Here is an 18,270-nt window from a genome sequence, read left to right as displayed (position 1 = left end):
TGCCTTTGCCTCGGCCCCAGCCACCGTGGCTTTGTCTGGAAGGACGTCCGGAAGATGCCTGGTCTAATTAGCATATTACCCTTTTATTAGTATAGATGTGGTACACCGATCAATGAAGTAAAAATTGATTTTTATTTATGGGACGCCAACAAAGCTTTTTAAAATTTCTCCCTAAAATCCAAGTTTTCTATTACAACTAGGATGAGGAATGTTGTACGTTATTTAACTTCAATTCCGTTAGTGTCTCCTCTTCCTCTTACAAGGATTCTCATCAGATTAGGGCCCTACTGTCATGACCCCATTTAACCCTAATTACCTCCCCAAAGGTTCCATTGCCAAATACTACCACATTAGAGGTTATGGCTTTAACATAAAATTTTGGGGAGACACAATTATTCAGCCCATATGTGTCATAATTTTTTCTTCTTTGCATGCCTTGTAAGTTTTATTTCATGCTAGACATTGTGAATTTGTTGAATGCCAGATACTTTTATATTCTTATAAACATCTTTAATTTTTATTCTGGGATGTAGTTAAGTTACTTGGAAGTGGTTTGATCTTTTAGAAACTTATTTTATTCTCTGTTAGAGATAGATAAGAGAAACCTTTATTTTATGGCTAATTTTGTCCCATTACTTTTTTTTTTTAAAAAGAAAAATTCTTTGCATTATTTCTTTAAGCTTTAGTTTCTTCCTATAGAAAATGCTTATGGCTTTTAAATTGCTAAAAGATTATTGAACTGAATGAAATGATCCTGCTTATAAGCTCTGATTATGTATAAGAAAAAGGATATGTTGGCTATTTATGGGCATTGATAGAATTATTAATAATTGTGAAATATTAATAAAGATAATTTAATGATAAATTATTATATAGGAATCAGGCACTTTTTACATACAGTGTGCTTCCTAAAACACTCAGTCTTATCTCAAGAGCTCTTGAGATGTTTTTATGTGTTGTTTCCTTTTCCTTTGTGTTCATAGTCTTACATGCTCATGGCAATCACAAAGAACAGTGTGAACTGTAGTCATCCTGGCTAGCCATTTGTGGACTGTACCTTTTTCTTAAAAGACCCAAATGAGACTTCTGACTCCGCATTCATGATTTTTACTATTCCCCACAGCATGTTTGCTACCGTAAGTTTTTACAGATGGAAATATAATAAAAAGTTTAAGAGCCCATCTCTGGAAATGCATCTTTAGAATTCAAATAGGAAATTTCTGCCATATGAACCTCCATTTTTTATTTATTAGCCAGTTGAAGAAAAATAAAACATCTTACTGTGATCTCACGGAGATTAGGCTCACAGGCTATTGTGAATTTATGAGAAACCATGATGCTCAGCAAGAGAACAGTATACATATTGAAGAAACCATAGATAGTCTATTTTCACGTAAATGGGAGGTGGAGATATGTATTTTCTTTCAACGTGGTACACATTGTAATCTTTTTTCATTTTTTTAAATTTTTATCTCACAGTGTCCCAAGACTCGAGAACCTTGAAAGTGGATGAAGAAACAGAAAACACAATGAGAGTTACCTGGAAACCAGCGCCAGGGAAAGTTGTCAACTACCGGGTTGTGTACCGCCCCCGCGGGGGAGGAAGACAAATGGTGGCCAAAGTGTCACCCACAGTCACCTCGACAGTCCTAAAGCGGCTGAAACCCCAGACCACGTACAACATCACAGTCCTCCCCATTTACAAGACAGGAGAAGGAAAGCTTAGGCAAGGATTGGGAACAACAGGTACCAAGCGATCACTTTTTTGGGAAGTGTGTCATATTTTAAGGAAGACTTTAGGCATCTACTTTATTTGTGTCTAAATTAATTCTGTAATGAATTAAATTAGAATAATTTGATAGGATGCCTGATGGCCTATTATTTTTACCAATGGAGTTCCCAGTAAAGTGATTTTACATATGAATGCTCCAATGCTAATGTAGTATTCTGAATTGTCAGAGTTATTACTTGTCAGAGTTACTTCCACTTGAGGAGCACTCTGGGAATCAGCATTTTACTGAGTATTATATATCGTGATGTCAGCCTTAATGTTCCTATAAATATACATTTTGAAGTGTTATGTTTGTGACGATTCTCATGTATGTCACTTAGACATTTCCAATTCGATTTATTATTGTAGGGACTAATTAAAAACCCCAAAGCCTAGTCTTATGAATAATATTTTAAAATCTTATCTTTACAGCTTCTCGATTTAAGTCACCCAGAAACCTCAAAACATCTGACTCAACCATGTCCAGCTTCCGAGTGACTTGGGAGCATGCTCCCGGGGAAGTGAAGGGTTACAAAGTCACGTTCCACCCGACAGGGGAGGAGAGGACACTGGGAGAGTTAGTGGTTGGACCTTATGACAACACAGTTGTTTTGGAGGAACTTAGGTAGGAATGAACTGTATTTGGTTTGTGTTAAAAGATTGAATAACGTATGTAAATTAGCAGGCCTTGCATAGCAGAGTTTGCCAGCAACTGAAGTTGCTTTCTTACTCTTGGTGCTGGTGAAGATGAGGTTTGGATTCAGAGGCTAGCAACAGAATTTAGGCCTGAGCAGGTTTTTGGGGTTTTTTTTGGTTATGTTTTAATGATTTTTGTATTAAGTGATCAGGGATGGCATTTTTTCAATAACCCCCTGTTTTAAAAAAATTAGCATTCCTATTACACAATTTTGGTTCCTGCGCCTTCTGGAAAGGCCCAGGTGACTCACACGGAGCTTCTGAGGGTGAATCCTCTGCTGGGGTGGGCCATGGACTTGCCCGTGGTGCCAGCTGGCAAGATCGGGGAAGGGTGAGCTGATGAAAAGGCTCACTCCAGGCTGTGCAGTGGAAAACAAGGAAGTTTGAGTTTGAACAGCACCCTACATTCATTAAAGCAGGAAGAATGAACCACTGTGCAGTGCCTTTTTTAAAAGTTTGTTTGTTTCAGCCCTTCAAGACACTGAAGTCTATATAAAAGCTTGCTATTTACTTGATAAAGAGTAGGGAGGATGAAATTTACTGAGCCCTCTATGTGCCAGGCATTGCGCTGGGTGCTGTATGTTACCTTGCAAGGTACAACATTTAAGTTATTTTCTTAAAGCTCCTTGCTTAGAAGCAGTAGGCTGTAGCTCCTTCCTTGACAGGCTCCGTGGCATGTGGAGATTCCACATCTCGTAGGAAGGCGCGACTGAAGCTGGTGCCCTGAAGCCCTACTAGTCTCTAAGCTAGCTTCCCTTGATACCTCCCACTGTAAGCTTAAACCAGAATGTGATGGAAATTATTTTTCTTCTCTTGAAAAGTTATGCATGATAACTTACTTTGAGTAGTGAAAGTTTGTAAATAAAGATTGATATCTCGCCGAAACCGGTTTGGCTCAGTGGATAGAGTGTTGGCCTGTGGACTGAAAGGTCCCGGGTTCGATTCTGGTCGAGGGCATGTACCTGGGTTGCGGGCACATCCCCAGTAGGAGATGTGCAGGAGGCAGCTGATCGATGTTTCTCTCTCATCGATGTTTCTGACTATCTCTCTCCCTTCCTCTCTGTAAAAAAATCAATAAAATATATATATTTTTAAAAAGATGATATCTCTAACAAAGCAAAAAATGCTACCACTTGGGACAATTCTACATACAGACTATATGTTTTCACATTTCAGGGCAGGTACCACCTACAAGGTGAATGTTTTTGGAATGTTCGATGGAGGAGAAAGTTCACCACTTGTGGGACAAGAAATGACAACCCTTTCTGACACAACTGTAATCCCATATTTATCCTCTGGTAAGAAGTTGAGTGACATTTCCCTAAGAAACCTCAGTATTGTCAAACTATTTCAAATAGTCATCATTAGGTTAATCATACAATGAAAAGTGGCTATAAAAATGTTACACTAAAATTTATCTAAATGATTTTCATACTTAAAAATTTCCTAAAAAATCCAGTTAAGCATACTTTTTACATGATAGTGTTAAGGCTTTTCTTGTCAGCATTGCATTCATTACCTAGGACTATTTTATTTAAAGATGAGCTTTATGATAGTTAGATAATGTACATTTTCTCCCTTTTTAACGACTGAAAGGCAATTTGATTTTGTTAAAGTAATGGCAGAAATGATTCATTTGGGCTGAGCCAGCAAAGTTGGGTTACATAAATAGGTGGGAACCACCACTTGGGAAGCAAAATGGTAACATAAACCCTTTAGACATTTTTGTGCTTGCCACGATTACAGCTTTCGGGTACATGAGCTAGTTTCGAACATTCTTAGAGGTGCAAGTGGTGGGTAGAATTGACTTCTAAATATTTTCCATCATTTGCTAAGTGAAGGGTAGATCTGGGCCGTCCAGGAGCAGGCTTGCAAAGGCTTAGGTGCCTGGAATGGCATTTGGGAATCCACAATCCTGACTTAGTGTATAATACACGATGGCAACTTTGCAGTATGATGAACATTGTGTAATTTCCCCCCATGACTTCTTTCTGTAATGGAAAGATCAGAGGCTAGCATCACAAGAGGTGGGAAAGTTCATAGCTGGTCATGTAAGCTCCTGGAAAAGAGAGCATTTGAAAATATGGATGTGGACAACATAAAACGTCAGAGCTTGCTGTTTTGCTGGAATGTTCTATTGTTTCTCCTATGATGATATTAACTGACTTGTATTTTTATTTTGTAGCTTGTGCACTGAGGATGTTGGGATTATTCTCTCTTTCCAAAGCACCCTAGCTTTGTATCCATGTTTGTGCTTGTTATCTCTACAGCTCTCAATTTGTATATTTGTTTGCCTACTTTTTCTAAATTGTCTCTCTTCTCTCTTGATTTTTTAAATGTGCAGACTTTACTATCTGTATCTACCTGATTGTCATATATAGCAGAGAACTGAGCAGTTAATAACTATATAATGTAATAGCTACCAGGTTTTAAAACAATGATCTTTACTTTAAAAAGGTCTATATTTTGAGTGATGTTCCTATTCCTTCATAATATATGCAGTAGTTATATGGGAGCTTAATTAGTTTAATAGATTTTTTGGCTCATTAAAACCTTTGCTAGCTAACACATTTTATCAGTTCATCTCATACTTGTCTGCTAATGGACACGGAATATTATAGAAAAATGCAAATCTGATCTTCATATCACATTACATTTGTATTAAAATGATTAACACCTTAGAATTAGATGACTGTACATTCACATTTATTTTAGCTCTTGAGTTTGGGAGTTCATTCAAATTTATAATGATAGTTTAATTTGTCTCCAGGGTCTACAACTGTGGCCAGGAAATATAGTCACAGATGAAGGAAAAATTTGCCACTGAAATAAGCTTAGGAGGAATTGATGACTCTCATGACTGTTTTTGAGGTTAATAAATCACATGGATGTATTTTCAGAGTCTCAAATTCCAAAGCTACAGAACTGAAACAGTTAGGCAGCACTGAGCATCTCGGAGGGGGGCGGGGGGTGGCAGAGGCGTGGCTGGGAAGTAGCCCGCTGAGAATGTGCTCCTTACTCTGTCCTGTCTCACCGTCGCCGTGTCAGGGATGGAGTGTCTCACCAGAGCTGAAGCAGACCTCATGTTGCTGGTGGACGGATCGTGGAGCATCGGCCGGGCAAATTTTAGAACTGTGAGGAGTTTCATTTCTCGCATTGTGGAGGTCTTTGAGATTGGCCCCAAAAGAGTACAGATTGGTAGGTCTGATGACATGGAAGCCATTCAGACATTTCCATTATGCTCTTTTATATACGCTAACGCCAATGGTGTCATTTTAGGCCTCGCTCAGTACAGTGGGGACCCCAGAACAGAATGGCAGTTAAACACTCACAAAGACAAGAAGAGTTTGCTGCAAGCGGTGGCAAACTTACCGTACAAAGGAGGCAACACGCTCACAGGTGGGTCAGGCTGGTTCTGTTGAGTTTTAGCTCTTGTTTTTGGTCAACGCTGTGGCTAAGTAATGACATGATTGATTTTCTTTTAAAAATCTAGGCATGGCTTTGAATTTCATTCGCCAACAGAGCTTCAAAACCCAAGCTGGAATGAGGCCCAGAGCTAGAAAAATTGGTATTCTTATCACCGACGGAAAGTCCCAAGATGATGTGGAGGCACCTGCCAAGAAACTCAGGGATGAAGGCGTAGAGCTGTTCGCTGTTGGTAAGCACTGGGAAGGCGTTACAAAAGCTGAGGATGTTTCTGCAGTTAAAAATATTTTCTGAAGTGTGAAAAAGACAAGCACATTTTCCCTATCACGCAATTTACCAAAATGACGTGCCAGCGAGTTGATTCGTTTCTCCTTGTAATGAGACAACATTCCATGTCTTCTTGGAAGACAGTAATGGCTCAAGAGGACAAATGTACTCTTAATAGGATTTCAGAAAAGTCCTGTTTGGTTTTCCATGGCACCATGTTTATTTTTGATATCCGTTACTTTACTTTTCAGAAAAAATATTTGAAGAGACACTTTTTGGTGAAAAATTAATGCTGGGAGCATTGAGAAGTAGTTAATTCATAGTGGCCTTCAGTTTATATTATTTTTTATTGGTTTCTATTTTATAGCTATAGGTAGGTAATCCTTTCATTGTTGAGGAAAATGAGACATATGTTCTAGTTAACCTTGACTGTGTAAGGGTAGCCTGTAAAATTTTTATTTCACTCCGTGAATTTTTCCCTTTAATTAGTATCTATCTGTTTCATTTTGAGGTATCAAAAATGCGGACGAGCTTGAGTTGAGGATGATCGGATCGGATCCCGATGAGATCCACGTATACAATGTGGCAGATTTTGAGTCGCTCTCCAGGATCGTGGACGACCTCACCAACAACTTGTGCAACAGTGTCAAGGGCCCAGGTAAGGGTAGCCCAGGGTTTCCATCCTCAGCACTGTAATATTTTGGGCCAGATAATTCCTATTTTGGATGGGGAGGGGACTTTTTTGTGCATTGTGAGATGTTTAGTAGCATTCCTGTGCCCTGCTCACTGGAAGCCAGTAGCCTCCCCTGATTTGTGCCAACTAAAAATATCGTTAAATGTCTGCTGAGGAGAACATTACCCCTGAGAATCACTGGTTTAGTCCCTGATTTGAGTCAGATGTCATCAAACTAGAAATGACTTCTAGCTTATTTGAGGATACTTTTAGTTAAATGTGCCTGTGCACACACACGGAAGTGATTGGGGAAGAGAGATGCTTTCTTTTCTAAAGCACCTTTGCTCTATAATTATTAAGTTTCTATTAAATGGTTATTCCCAGACTTTTGTTTTCTAAAATTTGGTAACATTTGTTTTCCCATTAAGAATGAAAGAGGGATCTTATATATGATTTGCTTTGCCTCAACTATAGATGATCAGATATGATACTTTGTCCCTTGTAACCCTTAAATATACAGAGACATTGCAATTTTTAGAGTTTACACTTTTAGAAATGATAGAATCTTTCTCTACCTGTGAAGAAACTGAGACTTAGAGAAGTTAAATTACTCAGGGTCAAATGGTTAGAGCTGTTTATAGAGGTCTTTGAAGAAAAGATAAGGAATTAAGATTTCGAAATAAAATTATGGAACTGAATTTGTACTGACAACGGATAGAGTAAAATGATTATTCTTTATAGATCACAGGACAAAACACTGAGCATCAAAATGGAAGGTGTTTGGAAAATTAATGACATTATATGATAAAAGTTTCTTTTAAGTACTTGTAATGCAATGCAGATTATGGTAAAGATGGACTTTTATTAATTTGTTCTGGTTTTGGAAAAGTTGGAGTGAATTTTACAAACAATGTGGTAAAATTTTTCACATGCCTTGGGCCCTAGGGATACACTTATTTGACTGCTCCTTCTTGAGTTTCTCGCTCCAAACTTTTGCAGATTTTCTTTTTGGATTTTGTACAACAGACTGACCTTTTCCCTGGAGAAATGGACCAGCCAGGAAGCCAGAATTTGTAGGCTTCTGGCTCTGGATTAGCTGAGAGAGTTGTAGTTTTATTTAGTTGGAGAGAACTTTGAATAGGGATGAAAACATCTTTTATCTATTTTCCTTTATTTTATGTTTTTGTCAACTATGTAATAGTTGCATTCATTCTAGTTTCCCAGACAGTAAAATTGCTTGATAATTTTGTAGGCTTGATTATGACCCAAGTACAATAAAGGTTAGGATACTAAGAATGGAAATGCTTTCTCCAGCTTTGGCTTACAAAGAAAGTAGAAATAATTTATATGAGAATGATTTGCCATGCTCATGGAGTCACTGAATTAATTCTCTTTAAATTTTTATTTGTATATCTTTCTAGTGGTCCTATGGAGCTTAATATTTCTATATTCATTGATGTTAATTGCAGATCTTGTTCTGTGTTAGTCATTTCACGTATATCTACTCACAGAGAGCACAATCACAGACAGTATGATTTTTACCAAATTAAACAAAAATTGGTTATTATTTCTCTCTCTTTCGAGTATGGAAGTGGTTAATTACTCTTACCACTGAACTAGGTCTTGTAGGGGAACTAAACATGAATAAGAAATCAATTCTGTTCTCACAGAGCGCAACCTATAGTTAAAGAATAAGACATGAATATAAATAATTAAAAGGATAATGAGGGCAGTGAACTTGGGTGGTGCCAATAGTGATAATGACGATGCAATTGTCAGGCCCCCTATCCTTTTTTATCGATTATAAATTCAGATTTGTATTGATTATAAATTATTAAGTTTACTAGATTATAAATTGACTACAAGTCTAGAGAGAAGAGAAAGCATCCAAAGGATGTGTCAGAGGCTTTGAGAGTAGGTGACTGGGAAATGTGATGCCTTAAGGAAGAATGGGATCAAGTTTCAATGAGAGAAAATGAGCGCAAGAACCCTCTGGTCAACCATTCAGAGAGGTCTTATGGGTGATGGGCCTCCATAATGATTTACTGTAGCCACTTAGTATGTGAAAGGATGAGTGTACAAGCTTAATTTGGAAACTAATAATGTTTCAATCTAATTTCAAATATTATCACTTTGATGTAATAATAATGAAAAAAATATATGTACTTTATTTCCACTTGTAGGTGACTTGGAAGCGCCTTCTAATCTAGTTATTTCAGAGCGAACTCATCGTTCCTTTAAAGTGAGCTGGACACCTCCTTCTGACAGTGTGGATAGATATAAGGTGGAATACTACCCAGTTTCTGGAGGGAAACGTCAAGAAGTGAGTAGTCAGCACCTATGGTCCACTTCTTCCTGATGTTCAGAACGGGTCCTCTTCATTAGGGCTCTGAGAAAAATGCTGGGTGAGAGCAAGAAGGATGCAGAACTGAGTCAACAATGGTGCTTTCTATTTTTTGCTAGCAAATACTTCCATTTAAGTTTAATTAAAGGGAAAGAGCTTTGCTTAAATTCTTAAGGTCTCTAAGAATTGAAGGATATCAATATGATTTTAATTAAAATTTAATTAGAGGATGCTTGATTGGTTCATGAATTTATACTAGAATCATAGAGTTGGAAGGGAACATTAAAGATGATCTAGTTTCACCCATTCATTTTACAAATAAGGAAACAACAGGTGGGAGAATAAATTATATGAATTGTCCAAGATTGTAATCTGGTAATTTGCAAGAACAAAAGACAATGGTCTTACTGAAATATAATTTCTAAGCTCATTGCAATTAACTACTTTATAGTAGAAAAGAAGGACGTGATTATAATATGTTGTTATTGTTTAAAATTTCCTCTCTAGTTTTATGTGAGCCGACTGGAAAGTAGCACAGTACTGAAAGATCTGAAGCCTGAAACTGAGTATGTTGTGAACGTGTATTCGGTAGTAGAAGACGAATATAGTGAGCCTCTGAAGGGCACAGAAAAAACCTGTAAGTCAGATTAAAAATAAAAATTTTGTTCTTTTGTTTTTTAAGATAAAGAAACGACAGCCCATGTGGAATTTTCTCAGTCTTCTGAATCATCCCTTTATTCAATATCCATTCAACAAATATTTGTTAAGTGCATTCTTGGTGTAGGTGTTCAATAAATACTCAGTGGTTTTCGGCTCTTATTGGATGCTCCTGCCATCATGGGGCCCACTGGTGGAATGGGTAGTCATGGCTGTGATAACTTAGAGTGCAACATACCTTTCATAGAGTTATTCACTTCTCAAGGAAAGCTACCATGTGGGGAGTGGGACTAAGATTAGGAAGAGGAGCTGTACAGAGATGATCTGTTTTCCTTCTATTGGCCAGATCTTCCTGCTGGCAATGAGCTCTTCCCATTGTTTTTCTGTCCTTTGCCCTCTGGCCTTTCTTTACCAGAGAAGTTCTAATGGGTTTACCTTTGAGTAGAACTTTGAGGAGAGACATTTCTCACTCCTATTTCTGGTAGGGTGTATGAAGCCATATGAAAATATTCTTTCTTTCTTCCATTTTCTTGTCTGGGCTCCAGAGGAAAGGAAGGCCACTTGTAAGAGAAGGGAGTGGGTATCACTGTCCAAGGCAGAAACTGACTCTACCTATTATTGTTCCATCCCTTATGTCTTTCTTTTATTTCCCTTCATATTAGAGTCTAATAATTAGATCATAAGAATAGGAAATAATGTATTTCATAGTAGGCAGGATTAATTTGATAATTCTTTAAAACTTTAAACTCAATCTTTTTTAAAGCTATATGGGTATAAAGTGAAGAGGAAACTGTAAACCTTTTACTCTGCCTCATGGGCTTGACTTCAAAAACCCATAACTCCCCAAAGTTCCAGTTATTAATGCATGGCACTCTCAGGTAAAGTTATTTTTTAGAAAGGTGAAATAAAATACTATGTTGGTCACTTATGTATGAACTTCTGTGATTGAAGAAAGAAAATAGTCAAGTTAGAGATGTTCCAGGGAGCAGCAGGCACACACAGGACTGGTGTGAATGAATCAGAATTATATGTGTACTTTTTGTCCATGAGCTGCAGAATTTTAGTCATTAGTTTATGTGTGCCACGAGATGAGAAAGGTAAATCACTGGGATAGAGAGCTTCTTGTAGACCTTATCTAAAAAAAAAAAAAAAGAAAAAAAAGAGAGAGATTGAAATCTTAAGAAGTTGGTATCTATTTTGGCTTCCATGTGGACTCAATAGAATGCTATTTGAAATTTAAACTTTCTCCCTCCTACAAAATAGTTGCAACACACAGTCCTGGGTATGAGGTGGCAATGAACAATGTGATTAGTGTTTTTGGATGGAGAGGAAAGGATGATATTAACTCTCATTGATTTCTCATAGCAACCCATTCTTTATTTACCATATACAAATGCCAATAACTAAGTAGGAAACAATTAAAAAATGAGTAAAATGACAGGAATTAGACTGATGTCTGTTTTACATTCCAACAGTGCCTGTCCCTGTAATCAGCCTGAATATTCATGATGTTGGCCCTACCACCATGCATGTGCAGTGGCAGCCAGTGGGAGGGGCTACTGGCTACACTTTGACATACGAACCCCTCAACGCCACAGAACCGACAAAACCCAAAGAGGTGGGAGATACTGTTTCTTTTTCATTGGGCCTTCCTGAGAATTCCCAGCTTTAGAGTCCTTATTAACTGCAGTTACTTATGAACTAACTCATTTATACCTTTGCACACAAAATGGAAAAATAGAAAATAGATTTGTGGGCTGTGATACATTTTAGAAAACATTGGCCTGAAAAAGAAAATGCAGTTCAGAAAAATTAAAAATAAAAGTTGTGTTGTCATCAATGGGCTTTAATTGGTTGTTCCCATTAAGTGGAAATGTTTGATTTGAATGTCTGATTTCCCCTGGGCACGTCCCTATGCAGAAGCGCGTTGGGCCAGCAGTGAATGATGTGCAGCTCACTGACCTCTTTCCCAACACCGAGTACATGGTCACGGTCCAGGCCGCCCTGCATGACCTCACGAGTGAACCGGTCACTGCTCGGGAAGTCACCTGTAAGACATTGCTAATTTTTCATCTTTCCTTTTGCTGTAACAATCATGTTCATTAGGCTTTTTCTTTTACCCAATGATGCTTACCACCATTTGATTATTGGTGCATAAGTTATAGGATTATTACTCATGGCAATCAAGTTTGAGAATGAAGATCAATTCTAGACTTATGGCAGCATCTTAAGTTTATTCTAGGATTTACTTTTTTTATTTCACATTTGACATGCCCAATATTGAGATGTATCTTATAGTCAGTGTTGTCTTAAAATTATTCTTAGCCAGATGTTTATCAGGGCATAAAACATAAAACAATGGTAGATCTTACAATTGATGTTGTAGATTCAGGAAATACAGTTGGTGAGACTGGAAGGTTGGGTGAGTGTGATTTGGAGGAAGATATTCGGTTTAAGATCAAGATGTTCCAAATTTTTATTGAAGTAGAAACGATGGCATATATGAATAAGTTTCAATTATATGAATTAATCAATCACCTCAATCAAAAAATATATTGCTCATCTGTTATACTTCAATCACTGTGCTAGGGATGCATCAATAATAATTACAAAGCAGCATAGAGCACACCGATTCCTTCCTGGTTTGCACTTGTCTTGATTATCCCTTTTTGTGTTTCCTGTTTGTTTTATTACCATTTTTTTTGAAAAGTGACAATGATTGCACTTAGGACCTTTGCTTGACCTAGCTGGGAATTTTGTTTCATGCCTGTTGAGGTGGGCATGCTGGGATAAATGACTTGGCTTAAATTTGTTGAGCCTCAGATGACAGTTCTAGGGAAATAAAGTAGGTTGGAAGGAATCTTCAAAGGGGGAAAAGAGCCTGAGATAAAAGCATGATGGGGCAGAAAAGAGAAAGAACCCCTGCTTGGTGGGGCCATATAAATTCATGGACAAAAAAAATCACCTTTTATAAGTTAGATCCTGTTTGGACCTGGTGTTTTCATTGAAATGTGTCCAGTGGCAGATGGAAAGAGTTGGGAGCCACCCAGGGATGAAGACATGTGTTCTGAGAAAGCTGGGAACGAAGACCATAGTGGGCTGAAGGACAAATGTGGCCGTGGATTGGCATCTAGGGCTGGACTTTGATTCTGTGTGGGGGAGGGGAGCACAGAGAAATAAAAAAGACTGAAAGGATGGGGGTGCTGAAATGGAAGTGGAGGGAGAGAGATTTAGGAAGAGAGATGGATAGAGTTTCGATAAGAGACAAAGGAAATTAGCAGCTAGAGTGAGATGTATCTGACATAACAATAGAAAACCTCATTATTAGTGATTCTCCTCCCATTCTTTTTAAGGTAAAGCTTTCTTTGACTTGGTAAAAATTTATCATTTGCATTTTCTCCTAACCATTTAGATTTCTGTGGATTTTCTTATAAGCTTATTGGATGCTTGCTTTTGACCCATCTTCATTTTTCACTCTCATAACAAGTTGTTTTTCTATTACATTCTTATGAGAGCTTGACCCTTTTGATTTTATTTTTTATCTTAATCATTTTAAATACCTGCTAAAGAAACATGAGCCGTAAACTTGTGGTGAGTTATGACACATTATGCAAATATGATCTTATTTAAATAGAGTAGAAGACATTAACATATACATGAGTAGAGTTGTCATAAACATTTCAATTTATTCTATTTTTTAAAAAATCCTTCTTAAGAATAATTCAGCTCTACCTGGTAGAATCATAGTACTTTTATCGTCCTAACCATTTTTTTTTAGTTATTTTGCTGCACACCTTTAAGTTTTCTCCAAATAACTTCTTGAAAGCGTATGTAGATTCTTTAGAGTTTCCTGTTTGAGAATCACATCTGGACCTAATTTCTCATGCACCTCCAGTGCCTTTACCCAAACCTCGAGACCTGAAACTCAGAGACGTGACCCACAGCACCATAAATGTCTCCTGGGAACCTGCACCTGGAAAAGTCCGAAAATACATTGTTCGCTACAGAACACCAGACGAGGATGTCAAACAGGTAGGATGGCGATTAGAATGGGATTGGAATCGTTTGTTTTCCTAGCAGGTTTAACAAAAGAATCTAAACAATATAGTTGATAGCATGTTTTGAATATTGTCATTTTATTAATATAGTGTTGAAAAATTGTTATATTAATAAATCACTTTTTGAATATACATATTGGATATATATATATAAAATAATCTCAAAAACATCACACTTTAGAGAGTTATATAATTTAGGTGGTATTTTATTCTCATCCAATTGCATCATATGGTTCTCTGCATTCTATGAATTACTAAAAAATGTCAATAATGTTTATAAAACTAAAAGCTAGCAAGGGGATATTGGGGACTTTGTCCAATAACAGGAAGATAGGACAATTGAAAAGGACAGAGAGAAAGGATGAATATGTTGTTAGAGGAGTATCCTTTTGACAGTGAATGTTTTTGAGTAAATATGGGGTGGAGAGCTGTTTCCATGACAACCTGACTCAAAGAGAGAGCAAATTGAGGGGTTTCTCCAGTGAATGGGTTTAAAACATGTGTGTACTTAGGGTGGGGCATTAATGTTGAAATCTTTGGCATATAGAAATAGCTTCTCTGGGAACCCAGTTACTGATTGTGCTGTCATTTGGGTTCCATAAAAGCTAATTTATCCATGTGCACACATGCATTTCATACGGGTTTCAATTTCAAAAGAGGTACAATGAGCAGTGGGTCTCACAGGGCTCTTGTGCATAGCAAATGAGATAATGCACAGGACAACGTTTCCAAAAGCAATCAGGCAGTGATACGAAGTGAAACCCTTGAAAAATGATTCAGTTGTTTGAATCCGTAGGCAGTCATCATTTACTGAGTCAGATATGGCTCTAGTACATACTTCTTTTTCCCACTTCAGAAACACAGGAACTGTCTCCAGTTTCTGGACTCATGCAAATTGGAAACATTGCTTTTTTTTGGTACCACAATTTGTATGCTCTTGTACTGAGAGTTTCAGTCAATAACAGAGAGATGTCCAAACTCAACCCTTTGTAAAAATAGCTCCACTGCTCTATTATAGGTAGAGGTGGACAGATCACAGACCAACATCCCTCTCAAAGACCTCACCTCACAAACCTTGTACACAGTCAGCGTCTCGGCCGTGTATGATGAGGGGCTGTCTCCTCCAGTGTCTGCTCAAGAAAAAACCCGTGAGTGGTGATCACGCTTTATTGGGTCATTTCATTTCTTAATGCTCTTTTTTTTCTCCAGTATTTCATAATGTTTGCATCCATGGATTGTTTTTCATTTGTTTTCTTCTCCTCTTCTACCTTTATGTCCATTTTTTAAATAATTTCTATCCTAGTTATTCTATCAGCCACTGTTGCTAATTCATCTTCTAGATACTTAACTGGTGTGTGTGGGGTTGGGGATGGGTTAGGGGAGATAGTACATTCTTGATATAAGTTGGACATTTTGTCTGGGACAGTTTCACTAGTTATCAAATATTTTTTGACATCTTACTGTATGTAAAGGGCCATGAGGGGTAACAAAATATAAGCATATTTGCCCTCAATAATTCATGATTTTGTTGTGGAGATAAAATTAATTAACAAGACATAGGATCATGTAAGGAAGGAGAGGTATATGGCACTCAGATGGTGTGCATTTGGAATTCAGAGGAAGGGGAGACTTCCACGGTGGGAAGGTTGGGAGATACGGAACACCCTGCCTCATCCCCCCTTCCCTGCTCCATTCTGTTGCTTCTTCGAGGGACCCTAGTTTCTCTCCTTCTCGTGGAACTTCCATCGCATTTAATCGAATTATCATTGCCTGTCGGTCTGTTTTATTGATTCCACTTTCCCCTAGCTCCCTCCTAATGAAGGTAGAGACATATTTATTTTGTTCAACTTTGTATCTTCAGTGACTGGCACGTGCTCAGCCCATAATTTCCCAATTAAACAGCAGTTAAGAAATCGAGGTCTAGCGCAGGCGGCATGGCTCAGTGGTTGAACGTCAACCTATGAACCAGGAGGTCACAGTTTGATTCCTGGTCAGGGCATGTGCCCAGGTTGTGGGGTCAATCCCCAGTGTGGGGCGTGCAGGGGGCAGCCGCTCAATGATTCTTTCCTATCATTGATGTTTCTCTCTCTCTTCCTCTCTAGATTCAATAAAAATATATTTAAGAAAAAAAAAAGGAAATTGAAGTCTAGAGCCAGCAGTGTTCCTATGAAATATAATGGGAGGCATATATGTAATTCCAAATTTTCTAGTAGCCACATTAAAAAGGTCAAAATAAATAAATAAAATTAATTTTAATAATGTGTTTTATTTAACCCAATATATCCAAAATATCATTTCAACATGTATCAGTATAATGATACAACATGTATCAGTATAATGATTATGAATGAGCTATTTCACATTTTTATCATGTATTAATTTTATACTTACAGCATATCTCAATTTGGATTAGCCTCATTTCAAGCTACTCAGTAGCTACTTATGGCTCTCAGAATGGGCAGCAGTGGTCTAGAGAATTTAAATGACTTGCCTTGTCCAGTAACCTAGTGGTGGGATCAGTGCTATGTTCTGCAACTCTTACTTCCTGTACAGCGGCTCCATCGCCAAAAAGAGTCTCAGAAGTTTCTCCTTCAGTGCCCAGCTGTCTGTGCATGATCAGAGCACCCTGTGCAATGTCACAGCCTGCTCCTTAGCGTAAGGGAGTATCCACCTCTGCTATTTTCTTTTTTTTTAAATTTAATTTTATTATTTTTTAAAAATACATTTTATTGATTTTTACAGAGAGGAAGGGAGAGGGATAGAGAGTTAGAAACATCCATGAGAAAGAAACATCAATCAGCTGCCTCCTGCACACCCCCTACTGGGTATGTGCCCGCAACCAAGGTACATGCTCTTGACCGAACCTGGGACTGCTCAGTCCCTAGGCTGATGCTCTAGCAACTGAGCCAAACCAGTTAGGGCGTCCTCTGTTATTTTCTTATCACGTGACATCTCTTAGTAATTTCGGCCTCTTTCTTGAAATCAGTTCCTATCTGGTAAGGGTAGTGGCTAGGAACAAAAATGGATGCATATGCATAGACTGACAGCTTTGCATAAACATAACGTGTAGTAAAGAGAGAAGGAAATCAGGAAAAAAGGTTAGTGAAAGCAGGGAATTTAGTATATTAAACGAATACTGTCAATATATGTTTTTAACCCTTAATAGTTTCTAATAACTGGGATACACCCAAAGTGCATCCTTAACAGAAGTTTTGACGGCAAATGTGCTTGTGAAAGTGGCTCCACTCTCTTTATGTCAATGGGCCTTTTCACTGTAATTATTAGAAACAGAGTTTTTGTGGCTCTGGGTTTTGTGTAGTTGGCTTTGGTTACCAGGAGATAGAGAAATAACTGGCAGTGAAAGTCCAGGGCTGGTGGCAGACATTCCAAACTGCTTGTGCTGCACATCACCAGTGTGCCTGATGCATGGAGGGCTGTTTTCCTGGGATGGCAGCAGCCATCAGCATTGCAGGGGTTTCCTCTCTGTGGATAGGGGCAGTTACCGTCTGCCTCACCTTGTGTTTGAGGTTAGTGACTATAGGAAAAGCTTATGCACGGATTACTTCGATCATAACATTTCATGGACCATGAAGTTCATGCACTCTCTCATATGATACGCCGGACTTTCTGCGTCAGTGTCCTGCAGGGTGAGAGAGCCCATGTTTTCATTAGAGTTTCAAAAAGTTTGAGATGCAAAATGACTAGGAACCACTGATTAGGAGAGTATGACTAAATATTACCTTTTAAAAAAAATCCCCATTTTAATAGAATATAAACAATCACCTGTAAAAATAAATGATGAGTCACCCGTTATACAGTGCTTCCAGTTTTCAGAGTTCTCTTTGTATTTTTCTTTCAAATGAACTGCATTGGGGAGATACTTGCTTCTAAACAATGTTTTCAGTCAGGTTTTCCATGTCCATTAAAATAAAACAAGGCAGGCTCATTACATTAAATTAAATTTTGTAGATCATATTAAAAAATTAGTCCTGCCTTTTCTCATGACAGACAAGGTGCCAGCCCCAACAAACCTACAGATTACAGACGTAACCACAGAGAGCTTCAGAGGAACTTGGGATCATGCGGCTTCAGACGTCTCTCTCTACAGAGTAACCTGGGCACCTTTTGGAAGCTCAGATAAGATGGAGGTAGTGCTAACTCTTTTTTTCTTTTTTTAAAAGTGCCCCATTTAATGATAGGAAATCTTGTTTTAAATAGTTATTACCTATGTTGCTGGAAAAGCATCCTTTCCTGCTAGTGATATTTGAACTCATGGCATGAAATCAAAGCAGGAACATCTGGCTAAATAATGTCAACAAACTGCGACTGAGTGTATGATACATATGGTGACTTAATTTGTGTGGGTTTGTTTTTTCTT

General features: G+C 37.9%; 1 protein-coding gene across 1 annotated transcript in view; it reads left to right on the top strand.

Annotated features, from left to right (window-relative positions):
• COL12A1 (collagen type XII alpha 1) overlaps nucleotides 1-18,270 on the top strand; it is a 115,208-nt gene that overhangs the window by 39,274 nt on the left and 57,664 nt on the right. The window contains exons 15-28 of the mRNA XM_015569386.1: nucleotides 1,480-1,746; nucleotides 2,204-2,396; nucleotides 3,644-3,765; nucleotides 5,516-5,665; nucleotides 5,747-5,866; nucleotides 5,961-6,125; nucleotides 6,672-6,818; nucleotides 9,017-9,156; nucleotides 9,685-9,814; nucleotides 11,310-11,452; nucleotides 11,755-11,884; nucleotides 13,730-13,866; nucleotides 14,911-15,040; nucleotides 17,901-18,045. Of these exons, the coding sequence (XP_015424872.1) occupies nucleotides 1,480-1,746; nucleotides 2,204-2,396; nucleotides 3,644-3,765; nucleotides 5,516-5,665; nucleotides 5,747-5,866; nucleotides 5,961-6,125; nucleotides 6,672-6,818; nucleotides 9,017-9,156; nucleotides 9,685-9,814; nucleotides 11,310-11,452; nucleotides 11,755-11,884; nucleotides 13,730-13,866; nucleotides 14,911-15,040; nucleotides 17,901-18,045 (2,119 nt within the window). The remainder of the gene's footprint in view (nucleotides 1-1,479; nucleotides 1,747-2,203; nucleotides 2,397-3,643; nucleotides 3,766-5,515; nucleotides 5,666-5,746; nucleotides 5,867-5,960; nucleotides 6,126-6,671; nucleotides 6,819-9,016; nucleotides 9,157-9,684; nucleotides 9,815-11,309; nucleotides 11,453-11,754; nucleotides 11,885-13,729; nucleotides 13,867-14,910; nucleotides 15,041-17,900; nucleotides 18,046-18,270) is intronic.

Source organism: Myotis davidii, unplaced genomic scaffold (assembly GCF_000327345.1).
Source record: "Myotis davidii unplaced genomic scaffold, ASM32734v1 scaffold104, whole genome shotgun sequence".
Classification (NCBI taxonomy): domain Eukaryota; kingdom Metazoa; phylum Chordata; class Mammalia; order Chiroptera; family Vespertilionidae; genus Myotis; species Myotis davidii.
Note: the sequence above shows the minus strand (reverse complement) of the source record. Positions and strands in the feature narration are given on the sequence as shown.